Raw genomic sequence first — 12,581 nt, forward strand, 5'->3', positions numbered from 1 at the left:
AAGTGGCTGAAAGAGGTGAAGATGATCCCGAAGAAACAGATGGAATAGGAGAGTCACCTGGTGGCAAAATATTTCTCTATTGTTTTATTACATATAAAAACTAATGATAAGAACATGAGAAACCTTGTTGGAAAGAGCTATTCCACAACACAGGTTCTGTTAAAAAAAAAAACCTTTATAATTTTATAAGATCACTCAAATGAGAATATGTAAATTTTATATAAACATTATTTTATACCACTTCTGCCTTTATCAAGTATAAGCAAATAATCTTAAAAATTTCCAAATTGAACTGAACAAGGCTAGAAAAGAAAAAAAACACATTTATTCTTACTCTGGTTCTAAACAATCTTCTCAAAACACATTTTAAATGAACTTACACGTGGCAATGTTTGCATAGTACCTGGCATATTGTCTGTAAAAAAGCTGCTGGCCCTCTATACATATTAGTTGTTTTCTTTTTTCCCCTTTCTACAGCCTTTTGTATTCATAAGAAAAAAGGTTAAATGTTAGCAAAGCATAATAGGATTCAGTTTGTGGCTGTTTCTTAACGGGACTGTCAGGTAATATGGGTAGTTTTCCTTGTTAAAAGAGCCAATATTCACTGACTACCTCATGATGCTCATTAAAAAAAAAAAATCAAATCCTGTTTAAGTCTTGTTAGAACTTTGTCGATTCTAAATACTGAAATAAACAAGTCAGAACAGAGGAATACTTTTACTTATATATGGCAATAATACGATTGCCTAATATGTAAAAATAAAGGAGGAATCATACCAAATTGACCAGATATATAAATTCGGCTTCTTTCCAGACTTATGAAATTATTTCACAATACTGCCCCTGAATGGTCTATGAAACTACTTGTAAAACCTCTTGACCCAACTCTCAATATAAACATGCCTGGCTTAGAATAGCTTGACCCTTCTTAAGTGTTCTATCCTACAAATGACCGACCACTTTGCCATGACTGCAATACAAACCTTGGGCATCTGCATACCATTTAGATAACTAAAGTTAACAATATAGCATTCCCTGGTACAAAAGGTTTAAGAACTTATTCAAGACTCTTTGGGAAGAGTTCCTCTAGGATCCCTACATGAGTTTGAGGCGCTTGTCCAAGGATGGGGAGAAAAATGTTGTCTGTTGAAACTAGGAGTCCCAACAGGAGCTGGCCCTTGCAGGAAAACGCGTGTTCCTGGTATGCCGGAAAAACTTGTCAGAGGAGCAGAAGAGGAAGATGGGGAGCTGCCTGATGGGTCAATGGATGGTAACCCTGAAATAAAACAGGTCCAAGACATCCGATTAGCCAAGGCTTTAAGATGGAAAGTCCAAGGTCCACTTAATTTCTCTTTAAAAAAAAGAATGCATGCTGTTAATTTTGTAGAGTACGGCAAAAGAATCCATTCATGTGATGCTGTTTGGTATGGCCCAAACCCATTTTTTTCTTGCAGTCCAGAAGAACATCACCAAACAGCACTAGATATAGAAAAGTGAGCCCAATGTTTAAGAATGGCGGCCTCCTGTAGCATGTTCTGGATAAACCTCAGCTTTCACTGGAAGGGACTTGAGTGAGAGCAAGTTGTGATTAAGTGGTACCCATCAATAACTTTGGCTTTCCCTTTTGTGGAAAATCTCAAAGTACAGTTGTGCATCTACATAACTTCAGTCACTTCCTATGGAAGATGAATAACAAAACCTACATGTTTCCTTCATAATGATATTTTCAGGATTCCATCTGATTAAAAAAAAAAAACAGTTGAAACTATATATATCAAAGTTTTTATTTACTTTGCGTAAATTTCAATTTAGCAGTCTTTTCAAATTCCATGGCTTTCTCTGGAGAATGTATTTGGGAAAATGGACAAGGTTCTGAAAAAGGATTGTACGTGCTTACTTCAGGAAAAAGTAGTTAATATCTACATTAAAAAAACATCAAAACTTCTCTCAAGCAAGTTTTATTCATCTGATTAAAGTATACAATTCAAAGGCTTTTAGTATATTCACGAGGCTGTGCAGCTATCACCACAATCAATTTAGGATGTTTGTATTTACCCTAAAAGAAAATCTGTAGCTGTCAGTCTCCATTGTCCTTTATTCCGTATCCCTACCTCTAAGCAACCACTAATATACTCTCTGTCTCTACAGATTTGCCTATTCTGGAAATTTCATATAAAAGGAATCATACAATGTGGTCTTTTGTGACTGGCTTCTTTCACTTGGCATACTGTTTTCGAAGTTCATCCATATTGTAGCATAAATCAATATTTCCTTTTTTCTATTATATTTCATTATGTAGATATTATAGTAATATATAGTAATACATTATGATTATATGTAATATATATCATAATGATAATATCTCATTATATACCACATTTTGTTTTTCCATTCATCAGTTGAGGGACATTGGGTTGTTTCCACTTTCTGGACATTACATATAATGCTGCTACGAATATTTATATACCAGTTTCTGTGTAAATATGTTTTCTCTTTGGTATTACTGGATCATATAGTAGGTCTCTTTAACTTTTTGAGGAGCTGTCAAACTGTTTTTCCAAAGTGGCTGTATAATTTTAAATTTCCAGCAGCAGCACTTGAAGGTTTCAATTTTTTTCACCTTTTCCCATTTTCTTAAGTATTACTATTTCTTACCTATAAACCAGGAGAATAAACTATATCCATGAAAGAAGAGCATCGACAAAAGAAACCATCCACGCAGTTAAGAAATTAGATCAAGCTTAATCAATCCTGAATCCCAGAAAGGTCAAGGATTAATACTTGCTTTTATTATTATTATTATTATTATTATTATTATCTTAATTAGCAATAAATAATTTTGATGCTATGAATCTGAATAATTAAGGTCCCCAAACCTTGTTTTCTACCAAACTAGATCGATGATTTCCTTGACTCTTTTCTTTTCCAGACATTCATCACCTGCACATCTGTGATACAGTATGTGGAATGCAAAAACTAAAACACTGGAATATGAGAGATCTGAAGTCCAACTCTGGCTAAGGTACTCTAAATTCATATATTAGTGCCAGATAAGTCAAGAATTAATGCTATTTACTACAGCTTGAGATGTGGCAACGAGCTCTTCTTTCACCTTGGGACCTATGAAAACCTCTATTAAAATAGTTTTCCCAAATGAAAAGTTAAAATAGATACCTATTTACAGAAAAAAAAAATCTAGAAAATATTTTGGACCATAGATGGTCTTATGTAAGCTTGAATTTCTGTTAGAAAGATGAAATAACAGTTATGTTTTCCTGAAAACACAGTAAATGGAAAGTAAATGGAAAAACATCAGAGATGAAAGCTAAGACTGGCTATACCATATCCATGAACTCACAAATTTTAAATAACATAGATCAGTTTATAATTAGCAAAAAAGGAAGGATGGACTATGGGACAGTTTTCCAACTAGAAGAAAAATTCTTAGTGACAATAGTTCCTCTTACCCTCATCCTAGGTCAGCCACAATTTCTAATTTGTTTTCAGAAGAGTGCAGATGGGACTGAAATTTAGCTCTTACACTCTGGAAAATAGATTCTGGTTTCAAGTATCTCCAAGCCAACACTGGCCTCATATCTTTCTATATATTTTTTTAGCAGCTAATTTCTGATTTTGAGAAATGAACAGATGAATCTATGCTGGTCTTTTTAAAAGTAGAGCCCACAAATGACTGGATCTCTTCAAACAGCTTCATCTTATATAAATAATATAGAATACTATTAAACAACATTTAATATTTGGTCTGAGCACCCAAGACTGAAAACAAAGAAAGAAGATTATGAGCTGGTGCCTAAACGCCTTTGTAACTTGAACTTTTTAAATTTGAGAAATGTAAATAATCACTGATTTTTATTTATTTATTATTCCTTGTCAGCTTACAATCCTTATTTTTTATTTTTTACGCCTGCAGCACCTGGTCTTCCTAGGTGGTCTCCCACTCAAGTACTAAGCAGGCCCGACCCTGTTTAGCTTCCAAAATCAGATGGGATTGGGCTTGTTCAGGGTGGCATATAATATCAAAAAATCACTTTAAAAATCTGTGATTTTAAAAAGTCTATACAACTGGAGTCCTTGAGGCATCCTATGAGTTCTTTTTTATTAATATCTTAACACCAATTCTAAGAAAATGGACTGCCCCAAGGTCCTTTCTATGAGGGACAGAGAGATCATACAGAGTTAACTCATTATGTATGAGTGACTTACCTAACTCATTATGTATGAGTGACTTTTTGGCCTACTCAATCAGCAATCATTAAAGGGTCTTTCCTATTTATGACACACTTTCATTTCTTTAAGATCATGCAATATTATGTACAAAACAAATGCTTTATTATCTTGGAAGATTAGATGATGGTGTTAGAGCCCCAAACTGAGCAGCAGCAAAAGTTCTAATTACTTACCGACTGGACTAGTAGAAACTCGCTGGGCGGGTGGTCTGAAGCCAGGTGCCTTGGAGTTGTCAGGGTGCACGTTTTCCAAGTGTCCAAGTACAGAGTTACCCAGGAACGCTGACTGAACAGTGAAAGAGGCATCTGCAGCAACTCTTGAGGATAGTGGACCATCTCCCCAACCCTGGTTAGCTGGTACCTGACTGCTATCAAAAAGACTACTGAAGTGATTGAAAAGTGTGGCTGGGCCAAACGTAGGTGGCAATGATTTATTTGCTGGGTTAATGTGCATCTGAGAACCATTCATAATGTTCATGGCTGAAGAAAGCTGCACTGTAGCTGGTGGGCCTTGAGGTGGTGTTAAAGGAACTGGATTTGTAACAAAAATAGACTGGGGATCTTGGTGTATAGTTGCATTTGGTACCACTGAGTAAAAAGAACCTCTGGGCTGCATTCGATGAGAAACTCGAGGTGCTGGTACAGCTAATTGAGGTAAATTATTGGTATCCTGATTATCAGCAGCAACCAATCTTGGTGATGCCAAAGTCAATGGAGCAGGTTCTGAATTAGATGCAAAAGGCATTGACATAGGACTTGAGTCAGACACACTGGATGGCTGGGCCTCCTCTTTTGTGTTGTTGGAAGGAGGAGTGGGACTACTGGATGGGTGAGTTTCTGGAGCTCCTGGGGTGTTGCTGGCAGAGCTACTGCAGCTATTTGCAGTTGAAGATGGGGTACACAGGTTTGCTATGGGCTGGTCCTGTGTGGACACTTTCTCTTTAGGGGGTGGCATGGCAGAGAAAGACTCCATCTTTTGTGAAGAAAGCTGTGTTTGAGGAGTACTTGAGGACAGAAATGTGGTGGGAACTTGCCCACTAGTGATAGGTGCAGAGGAGACTGAAGGCAGGGAACTACAAGTGCTTGTCACAGAGGAAATCACTGTTGCTGGAGGACTCGTCTTAGGCACACAGGCAAACAACTGCTTTCTGACTGATGAAGGAGTCCGGGTATTAGTCACACACAGTTGCTGACTGGCAGCAACTACAGAAGAGACAGTGATAGGACAACTGGCAGTAGCTAGTCCAGCAGACTCTGAAGGTAAAACAGTTCCATTCTGGTTAGGTAGACGGCCAGTATTATTATGCTTTGGAGAGTTATTTGTGTTGCCAGGATTCACAGGTCTCACTGGGAATGGTCCCCAAGTGTTAGGAGAGGGTGAAAAGGTTCCTCCAAACTGGGCCATGGGTAAGCGAGGATGCCGAATCTGTTGCATAGTCTGAGCAGCCAGCAAGGCAAAATGAGGGTGGGGATAAGCTAAGGGTAGAGAAACTGGGAAAGAAGAACGTACATTTGTTGGAACGTTCTTATTAAGTTTATTAGTGGGCTGGAACGTAGATAATGTTGTCGCCTGTGAAGTAACAAGAGGTGGAGCACCCAAGGGAAATGCATTTTTACTGGAAGTTGCTGTGGTGCCTACTCCAGATGAGAAGTTTGCATGAATGGATTTGGTGCTGGCAGGTGTTCTGATGTGATTTTTAGGAATCAAATCTTCCAGTTCCTTAGCAGGATCTTGAATAAGTGCATTGATAAGCTGAACTGCATATCTTGTTGATTCTGTACCACCCCTGAAGAGAAAACAAACAAAAAAAAAACAAGATTAAAAAAACATAAAAAAAAGGTAATCTTTACCATAAAAGAAAATTCTTGATTCTACACCTAACAAAAGTATACTTCTAATAAACTTTAATTTCCACAAAGAACTAGCAATATACATTCTTCACAATTACCGTATTGTGATCATTCTCTCGCCATTCTTATCCTTTTGTTTATCCACATCAATGTGGGCACCAGTAACATCCTGTATTGCAGTGATGTTGCATCCTCCTCTTCCCATTATCCTGGAAACCACCGAAGCTGGAACAGACAATTTCTTTGACCTAAAAAATGAAGACTACACATGAGCTTATGAAATCAAATGTCTCTGAATAGTAAATGTCTTTTATTAAAAAAGATGTCTCAGTAAGTATGTTCATGGACATTTATAGAATGATATTTCTCAAATCTTAAAGTGCAAATTACTAGAAGTTTTTAAAAATTGACCTCTTATATTTAATTTAGTAAAAGTAAAAATTGCGTTGCCATTGAAAACAAAAATTATATTATCTAAGCATTCAAATTTGTCCAAAATATCATGTTAAGGAAACTGCAGTGACCATATGTATTAACTTTCTAAATTAAAATAATGTATACCATATTGTTAAACTTCATACTGAATAAGAAGCTAGCTTATCAATATCAATAACATATATTTAGCAATATATAGTTAAAAAAATAAAGCCTTAGATTTGAACTACATGAAAAGCAACTCACAAGCGGAGCCCAGGACTTCCACTTGTGTGTGAGGTAAGCAGAGCCAGACAGAAGACCAGAGGCTGACCTTGGTATCTGACAAGATGGCCTGACTACCCGACAGGGTTATCAAAGTAACCCAGTATTTGCTGGCAAGACTATATGAGAGCAACACCCAGTATTTTCATGTGAGCATTGGTGAAGCCTAGGATTTCCCCTTTGAGGGAGGAGGGACCTTCAAACTTGAAATATTCCTTCCAGAAGAATGTCCAGTTGCAGCCCCTAAAATATATTCCATAATCAAAATTTATTATCTTAATATAGACAAGGTGGGAAGAATATATTTAGATATTTTGAAAGCTAGATCATGGAGTAGGCTTTATGACACGAATAATACTTAAACTGATCTGATCATCAAGTGTGCATCACTTCTGTGTGCCAAGACTTCTTCCTTTTGTTTGCATTTAATGGACAGAATAAAATTTTGTTTGGATTTATATTTTACAGAATAAAAACCCAAAAGTCTCAGTCTTTGGTGATTAAATGCACCTTAGCACATCTATGTCTTGTCTTGATTCCTTGCTATAAAGCATGAGCAGAAGCTAGAAGTATCATCTGGATGGTGCAGAACATTTAAAAGCAGTGGCCCCTCTCTGCTTGTATTCATTTCCCCTATATGGTTTAAGTACAAAGCAGTAGAAATGATGGAAATTGTCAGGGTTAGCTGCAGGGGTGTGGTTGTACTTTTTTTTTTCCTTTATGAAGAATAAGGTGGTTGTAATTTTACAGGTTCCCTTCCCCCTTTTTATGGTGATCTAATTGCATTGGTGAAAAGCAGCTAACCAGATCCTCAGAATACGATCTGTACTTAGGTCTTTATTTAAACATTGTAAATGGATAAGCCTGACTGAATGAACCAAAAGGGGACCATTAAATGAACATCACAGCCCTCACTAATAAGATTGTGACTTTGCTGTCAAGAGAAGAATCTTCCCTTGAAGAAGAAGCTTGTAACCATTTTGTATGGTTTGTCTAAACTTCTGTAAATCTTATGTTTTAATAAAATATTTTTTGTTATTCTAAAGCCGACATTTGTCGTGTCATAAAATATGTAGGCAAAATTTGCACATTGCTTCTCATTTTGCTTTAGCCTACTCTAGATTTTGTATGGCAATACAGTTTAAAATAATAACTACATTCACATTATTCATTAATTAATTAGGTAACCATCTCACAGGAGAATCTGTATGGTCTATGAAAGTTTAAAAAATGACCAATTCTACTTACCTTCGTACAACTTCTTTCCATCCTTCTTCTCTTTTTTGTCCCCTTTTAGGGCTGGTCAGGGTCAGCTTTATGTTTGGAGAGTTTAATGGCAATGACACTGACTTGTAGCTTGTTGATAAGGAATTAGGATTCACTTCACCTTCAAGTCTGAAAAAAGAAATATCAAGTCCAATAAAAGATAAAATTTAAGTTAGAAACTCAAGAGATTATTCCTTTATAGACAAAGTTATGCTGAAATATTTGAATTAGAATCTGGCATGTTAAATTATCAATTCAGAAAAATAAAACAGGGCAAATAGTCCATCATGTATTTTAGTATTAAAATGGATTCAGAAGCCAAAAGTTGTACTATAAACAATAAAAATGACAGTTAAAATCAAGATGTGCTAATATTTTCAACTTCAAATTGAATCATAAAAATTTATAATAATCTCATTTCATAGTTAGCACATGATCAGGATGGCATTGATGAATTTCAGTTTTGAATATTGAAGACAAATAATGTCATGGTGGACTTAAACTGTTTAACACAACTTGTGCTTGAAGTATATGTTCTTCAAATTCTTGAGCCAGGCATGAAAAAGGACAGATGGATATAGAGTTAACGATTAGAAACATTTACCGGGTTTGAGGTTTAGAAGTAGTGGCACTTTTTTCGTCTTGGGAATGGAGTAGCAGTGAGGGGTATCTTCGATCACCAGAGGAATTCATATCTATAGCGAAGTTTAACTCTTGGCTTTTACCACCACTGCTACTCTCACTGTTGCAATCTGTGCTGTCCAAGTTATCTGAATCACTATTTCCACCTGCACCACCACCTCTGGGTTCGCCATTTATTTTATTTTTATCTGCCTTCTGCTGTGCTAAGGATATATGTTGTTCTGGTAGTATTAAAGGTGCAGTGGGAGGGGTCTCTTTTGTTTTGTTCTTCTTATTTTTCCGATTGGTGCTGGGGGTTGTCACCACGTTGGCCCTTTTTTTCCCAAACACATTGGTGAATGTTGCAGATGTTGCTGAGATGCCAATGGTGGTGGTGGTGGTTGCACTAGGAGGCTCTATGGGAACTTCTTGCTCCACTGAAATTATCAAAAAGGATAAAAACCACATTGAGAGCCACAGATCTCAAAATAAACTGTTACAGGTATACCTAAATATTTCATAATAATTCAGTCCCTTAGGTCATATTTTCCTTTCATGAGTATTCACTAGTAAATAAAGAAATCTTTACTATTGTTAGAACAAATATATCTATCATATTTTGATGTCTAAACTGGTATAAAACATTCACATTATTAACATTCTTAACATCTGAAATGCTAGTCTTATGAACTAACCAAAAATAACAATAGTTTGAATTTAGGAAGTTTTTCAAATAGTATTTTGGAATTAGAATTCGAATACAACATAATTATTTGCCTACTATAAGCACTGCTAGACTGTATAATAAACAAATCTGAGAATAATGAACTCCAGTGCTGTAAGGCCTTGAAAATGAACCTTAGCTAAAAATTCATTGAGGAACTGGGCCTTTCCAGTTTCCAACTGGGGGGAAAGAGAATGGGAAGAACCTGGCAAACTTCTTACTATATTGCTTTTGGACATACATAATGTTTTACAGGGTGACTTAAATTACAACTGAACTTCAAATTATGTACTTGTCTTCCTCCTCTTCCTTTGTATCACTTTACGGTGTAAAATATTTAGAAATATTTACTGTAAGAGTCAATTGTCAATTTCAGATTAAAGTAACAATATTTAACAAGAATTAATTAAAGCAAAAAAGTACTCAAAATAAAATGTTAAACACAGGAGAGTTTTATTACTATTTCGAATGGATTACTTCTTACCATCTTCATCATTCTCCTCTTCATCTTCATCCTCTGGTAGTTCTGAATTCTCCTTAGGTTTGTTTTCTTCATCTTCTTCCTGTTTCCTTTTCTGCTCCTCTTTTTTCTTTTTTCTCTTTTCCTTTCTTTTCTCTCTTTTAGCTGCAAGAGCCTGCTTTCTGCTCTCTTCTCTTGACTATGAATAAAGTAAGTATATCATTTTACCAATAATGTAATAATTTAAAATAAACAATGATATTTTTGTTTATGATATGAGGGGCTTCCCTTGGATGTCAGTCTCAAAACACATTTATAAAAGCAACGAGAAAAAAATAGATAAACTGGATATCATCAAAATGAAAAGTTTTTTGGATTTCAGAGGAACCATCAAGAAAGTACAAAGACAACCCATTAAATGGGGAAAAATTTTGCAAATCATTCATCTGGTAAGGGATTTGTATCAATAATACAAGAGTCTCCCCTTAACTATGGTTTCACTTTCCGCAGTTAAGTTATCTACAGTCAGACCATATGGCCTTCAAAGCTTAAAATATTTACTACTGGCATTTGATAGAAAAAAACTGGCAACCCCCTATGTAAATAAGAAATGGGCTGAGGACTGAAATAAAAGATTGTAAAATCAGTTAAAAATCATTTCATCACTGTTGGCACAAAACCAATTGGCTATTTAGGGAACTACTGACCATGTCCCTGAGTAGTTACACAAGAATAAAAATTATAGATGTAGACAGGACCTTAGCTGTCACCTAACTTCAAACTTCACTTTATTTAAAAATAAATATGTATTTTTTTCTTTCTAATTTTAACCGTAATCAAGTTCATCATGGAGGTACTAAAAGTTAATTTCCTAATGATAAAACTTTAAGGTTTATACTTTTCCCCTTATTATAAGCAAGGCAACGATGAATGTCCTTATATACATTCACATCTTTGAGCATTTGTCTATTTACCTTTGGTTAAATTTCTATAAGTGAAATGGCCGGAGTAAGGGTATTCACCTTTTTATTTATTTTTATTTATTTTTGTTTTAAAATCTTTCGTGCTATTTTATTTTTATTTTTTAATTTTTTAAAAATTTCAACTTTTTTTAATTTTTAAAAATGTTAATACTGACATTCAATATTATATTAAGTTCAGGTATACAGTAAAATGGTTAGACATTTATATAACTTATAAAGTGACCCTCCCGATAATTCTTATACCCATCTGACACCATACATAGTTATTACAACATTATTGACTATATTCCCTATGCTATACGTTACATCTCCAAGACTGTTTTGTTAACTGCCAATTTGTACTTCTTAATCTTTTTCCTTTTTCACCCAGCCTCTCATGGTATTCACCTTTTTAACTGATTCATTTGTCAAAGCACCTCCATTAATAGTTATATTAATTTACATCATACATTAAAAAAATCATCCTAGAAGGCTAATTCTCCATACCCTTGCCATCAACAACTATTACTAGACCTTTAGATTTTAAGCTTTGCCAGATGGGTCAAAAAAAAATTTAAATGACTCTTTTACTGTGTATTTCTTTATTTATGAAGTTGAGCATTCTCCATCTAGATACTGAACATTTGTATTTCTTTTTCTGTGAGTTGCTCATTTGTGTGATTATTTTTTATTCTGAGCAAGTTATCTTTTTCTGTGATTTGTAAGCAATTTTTCCTTCTGTTCTTAGCTTACAAAATTTGTTTGGTATTTTTCAAACTAAGAATTGGTGTCAAAATTTTAGCATCTTTCAAAAAGATCTTTTTTCTTCCTTTAATCTTCAACAAAATATCTTTGTGTTAAGCTTTCTCTTGCATTCCTAGAATAACTCTATTTGATCATGGTGTTTGTTCTTTTTATATAAATTCTGGATTCAATAACAATGCCTTCATTTTCTAGATAAGCAGATGGAGCCTCAAAATAAGGATCTTGTTTTTTTAAATTTTTTACATTATACCACATATCCTAGGACACCTGACACTTAATCTTAAATTAAGGATCTAATAAACCACTTATAGCCCAGATCTTATAACAAACAAATGATTTCTATTGTTTTACTATTTCTTCTCAGACTTAACATCATTTGGTAAATTGTGATCTGCTTGAAAACTAGTTTATTCACTTATATGGTTCGAAACATTTTTTACTTAGTCCACCATCTTGCCCTGACCCCAAAATATTTTTTGTAAATGATAGGTCAGAATCAAAAAAATGATGGTGCTTTGATAATCTATCAATCATTTCCTTTGAAAGAGATTTTGTTAAGGTAATTGGCCGTATAGGTTGCAAATTTATTCTAGCAGATTTTCAACAATATCTAATAAGGAAAATTATTCTTCCCACTCACCTTTTCCAGATCAAGTTCCTTTAAAAGAATACTTGCATTCTTGTTTGCTTCTGCAGCCTGCTGGTCTTTAGCCTTTACAATTGTCTCAACACATTGGTGACATTTTTTCAACAGTTCCTATAGTGGAAAATGGAATTATGTCAAAATCGAAACATAACATAAACAGGCCAAATAAAACTTGAGCTGATGAGCACATCAAAGTCTAGGCCTTAAAGATCATATAACTGAAAATTCATTAAACCAAAATAAAATATCCTTTGAGTCCAGTCATGTATCAATCTTTTCTTAAAATAAGGTACCATTTCCTAAAAGTTTCTTTGTTCTTAGAAAATTTTCTAAATCAAGC

At 34.7% G+C, this 12,581-nt stretch overlaps 1 protein-coding gene across 1 annotated transcript in view; it reads right to left on the bottom strand.

The window, feature by feature from the left end:
* The window catches only part of LOC102883516 (ankyrin repeat and KH domain-containing protein 1), a 90,608-nt gene that overhangs the window by 2,511 nt on the left and 75,516 nt on the right, over positions 1-12,581 (bottom strand). Inside the window, exons 24-31 of the mRNA XM_015597945.2 lie at positions 12,236-12,352; positions 9,893-10,067; positions 8,668-9,121; positions 8,046-8,192; positions 6,197-6,346; positions 4,422-6,034; positions 1,100-1,276; positions 8-57 (exon numbers count right to left, since the gene is read on the bottom strand). Of these exons, the coding sequence (XP_015453431.1) occupies positions 8-57; positions 1,100-1,276; positions 4,422-6,034; positions 6,197-6,346; positions 8,046-8,192; positions 8,668-9,121; positions 9,893-10,067; positions 12,236-12,352 (2,883 nt within the window). The remainder of the gene's footprint in view (positions 1-7; positions 58-1,099; positions 1,277-4,421; positions 6,035-6,196; positions 6,347-8,045; positions 8,193-8,667; positions 9,122-9,892; positions 10,068-12,235; positions 12,353-12,581) is intronic.

This window comes from Pteropus alecto, unplaced genomic scaffold, assembly GCF_000325575.1.
Source record: "Pteropus alecto unplaced genomic scaffold, ASM32557v1 scaffold78, whole genome shotgun sequence".
Taxonomy (NCBI): Eukaryota; Metazoa; Chordata; class Mammalia; order Chiroptera; family Pteropodidae; genus Pteropus; species Pteropus alecto.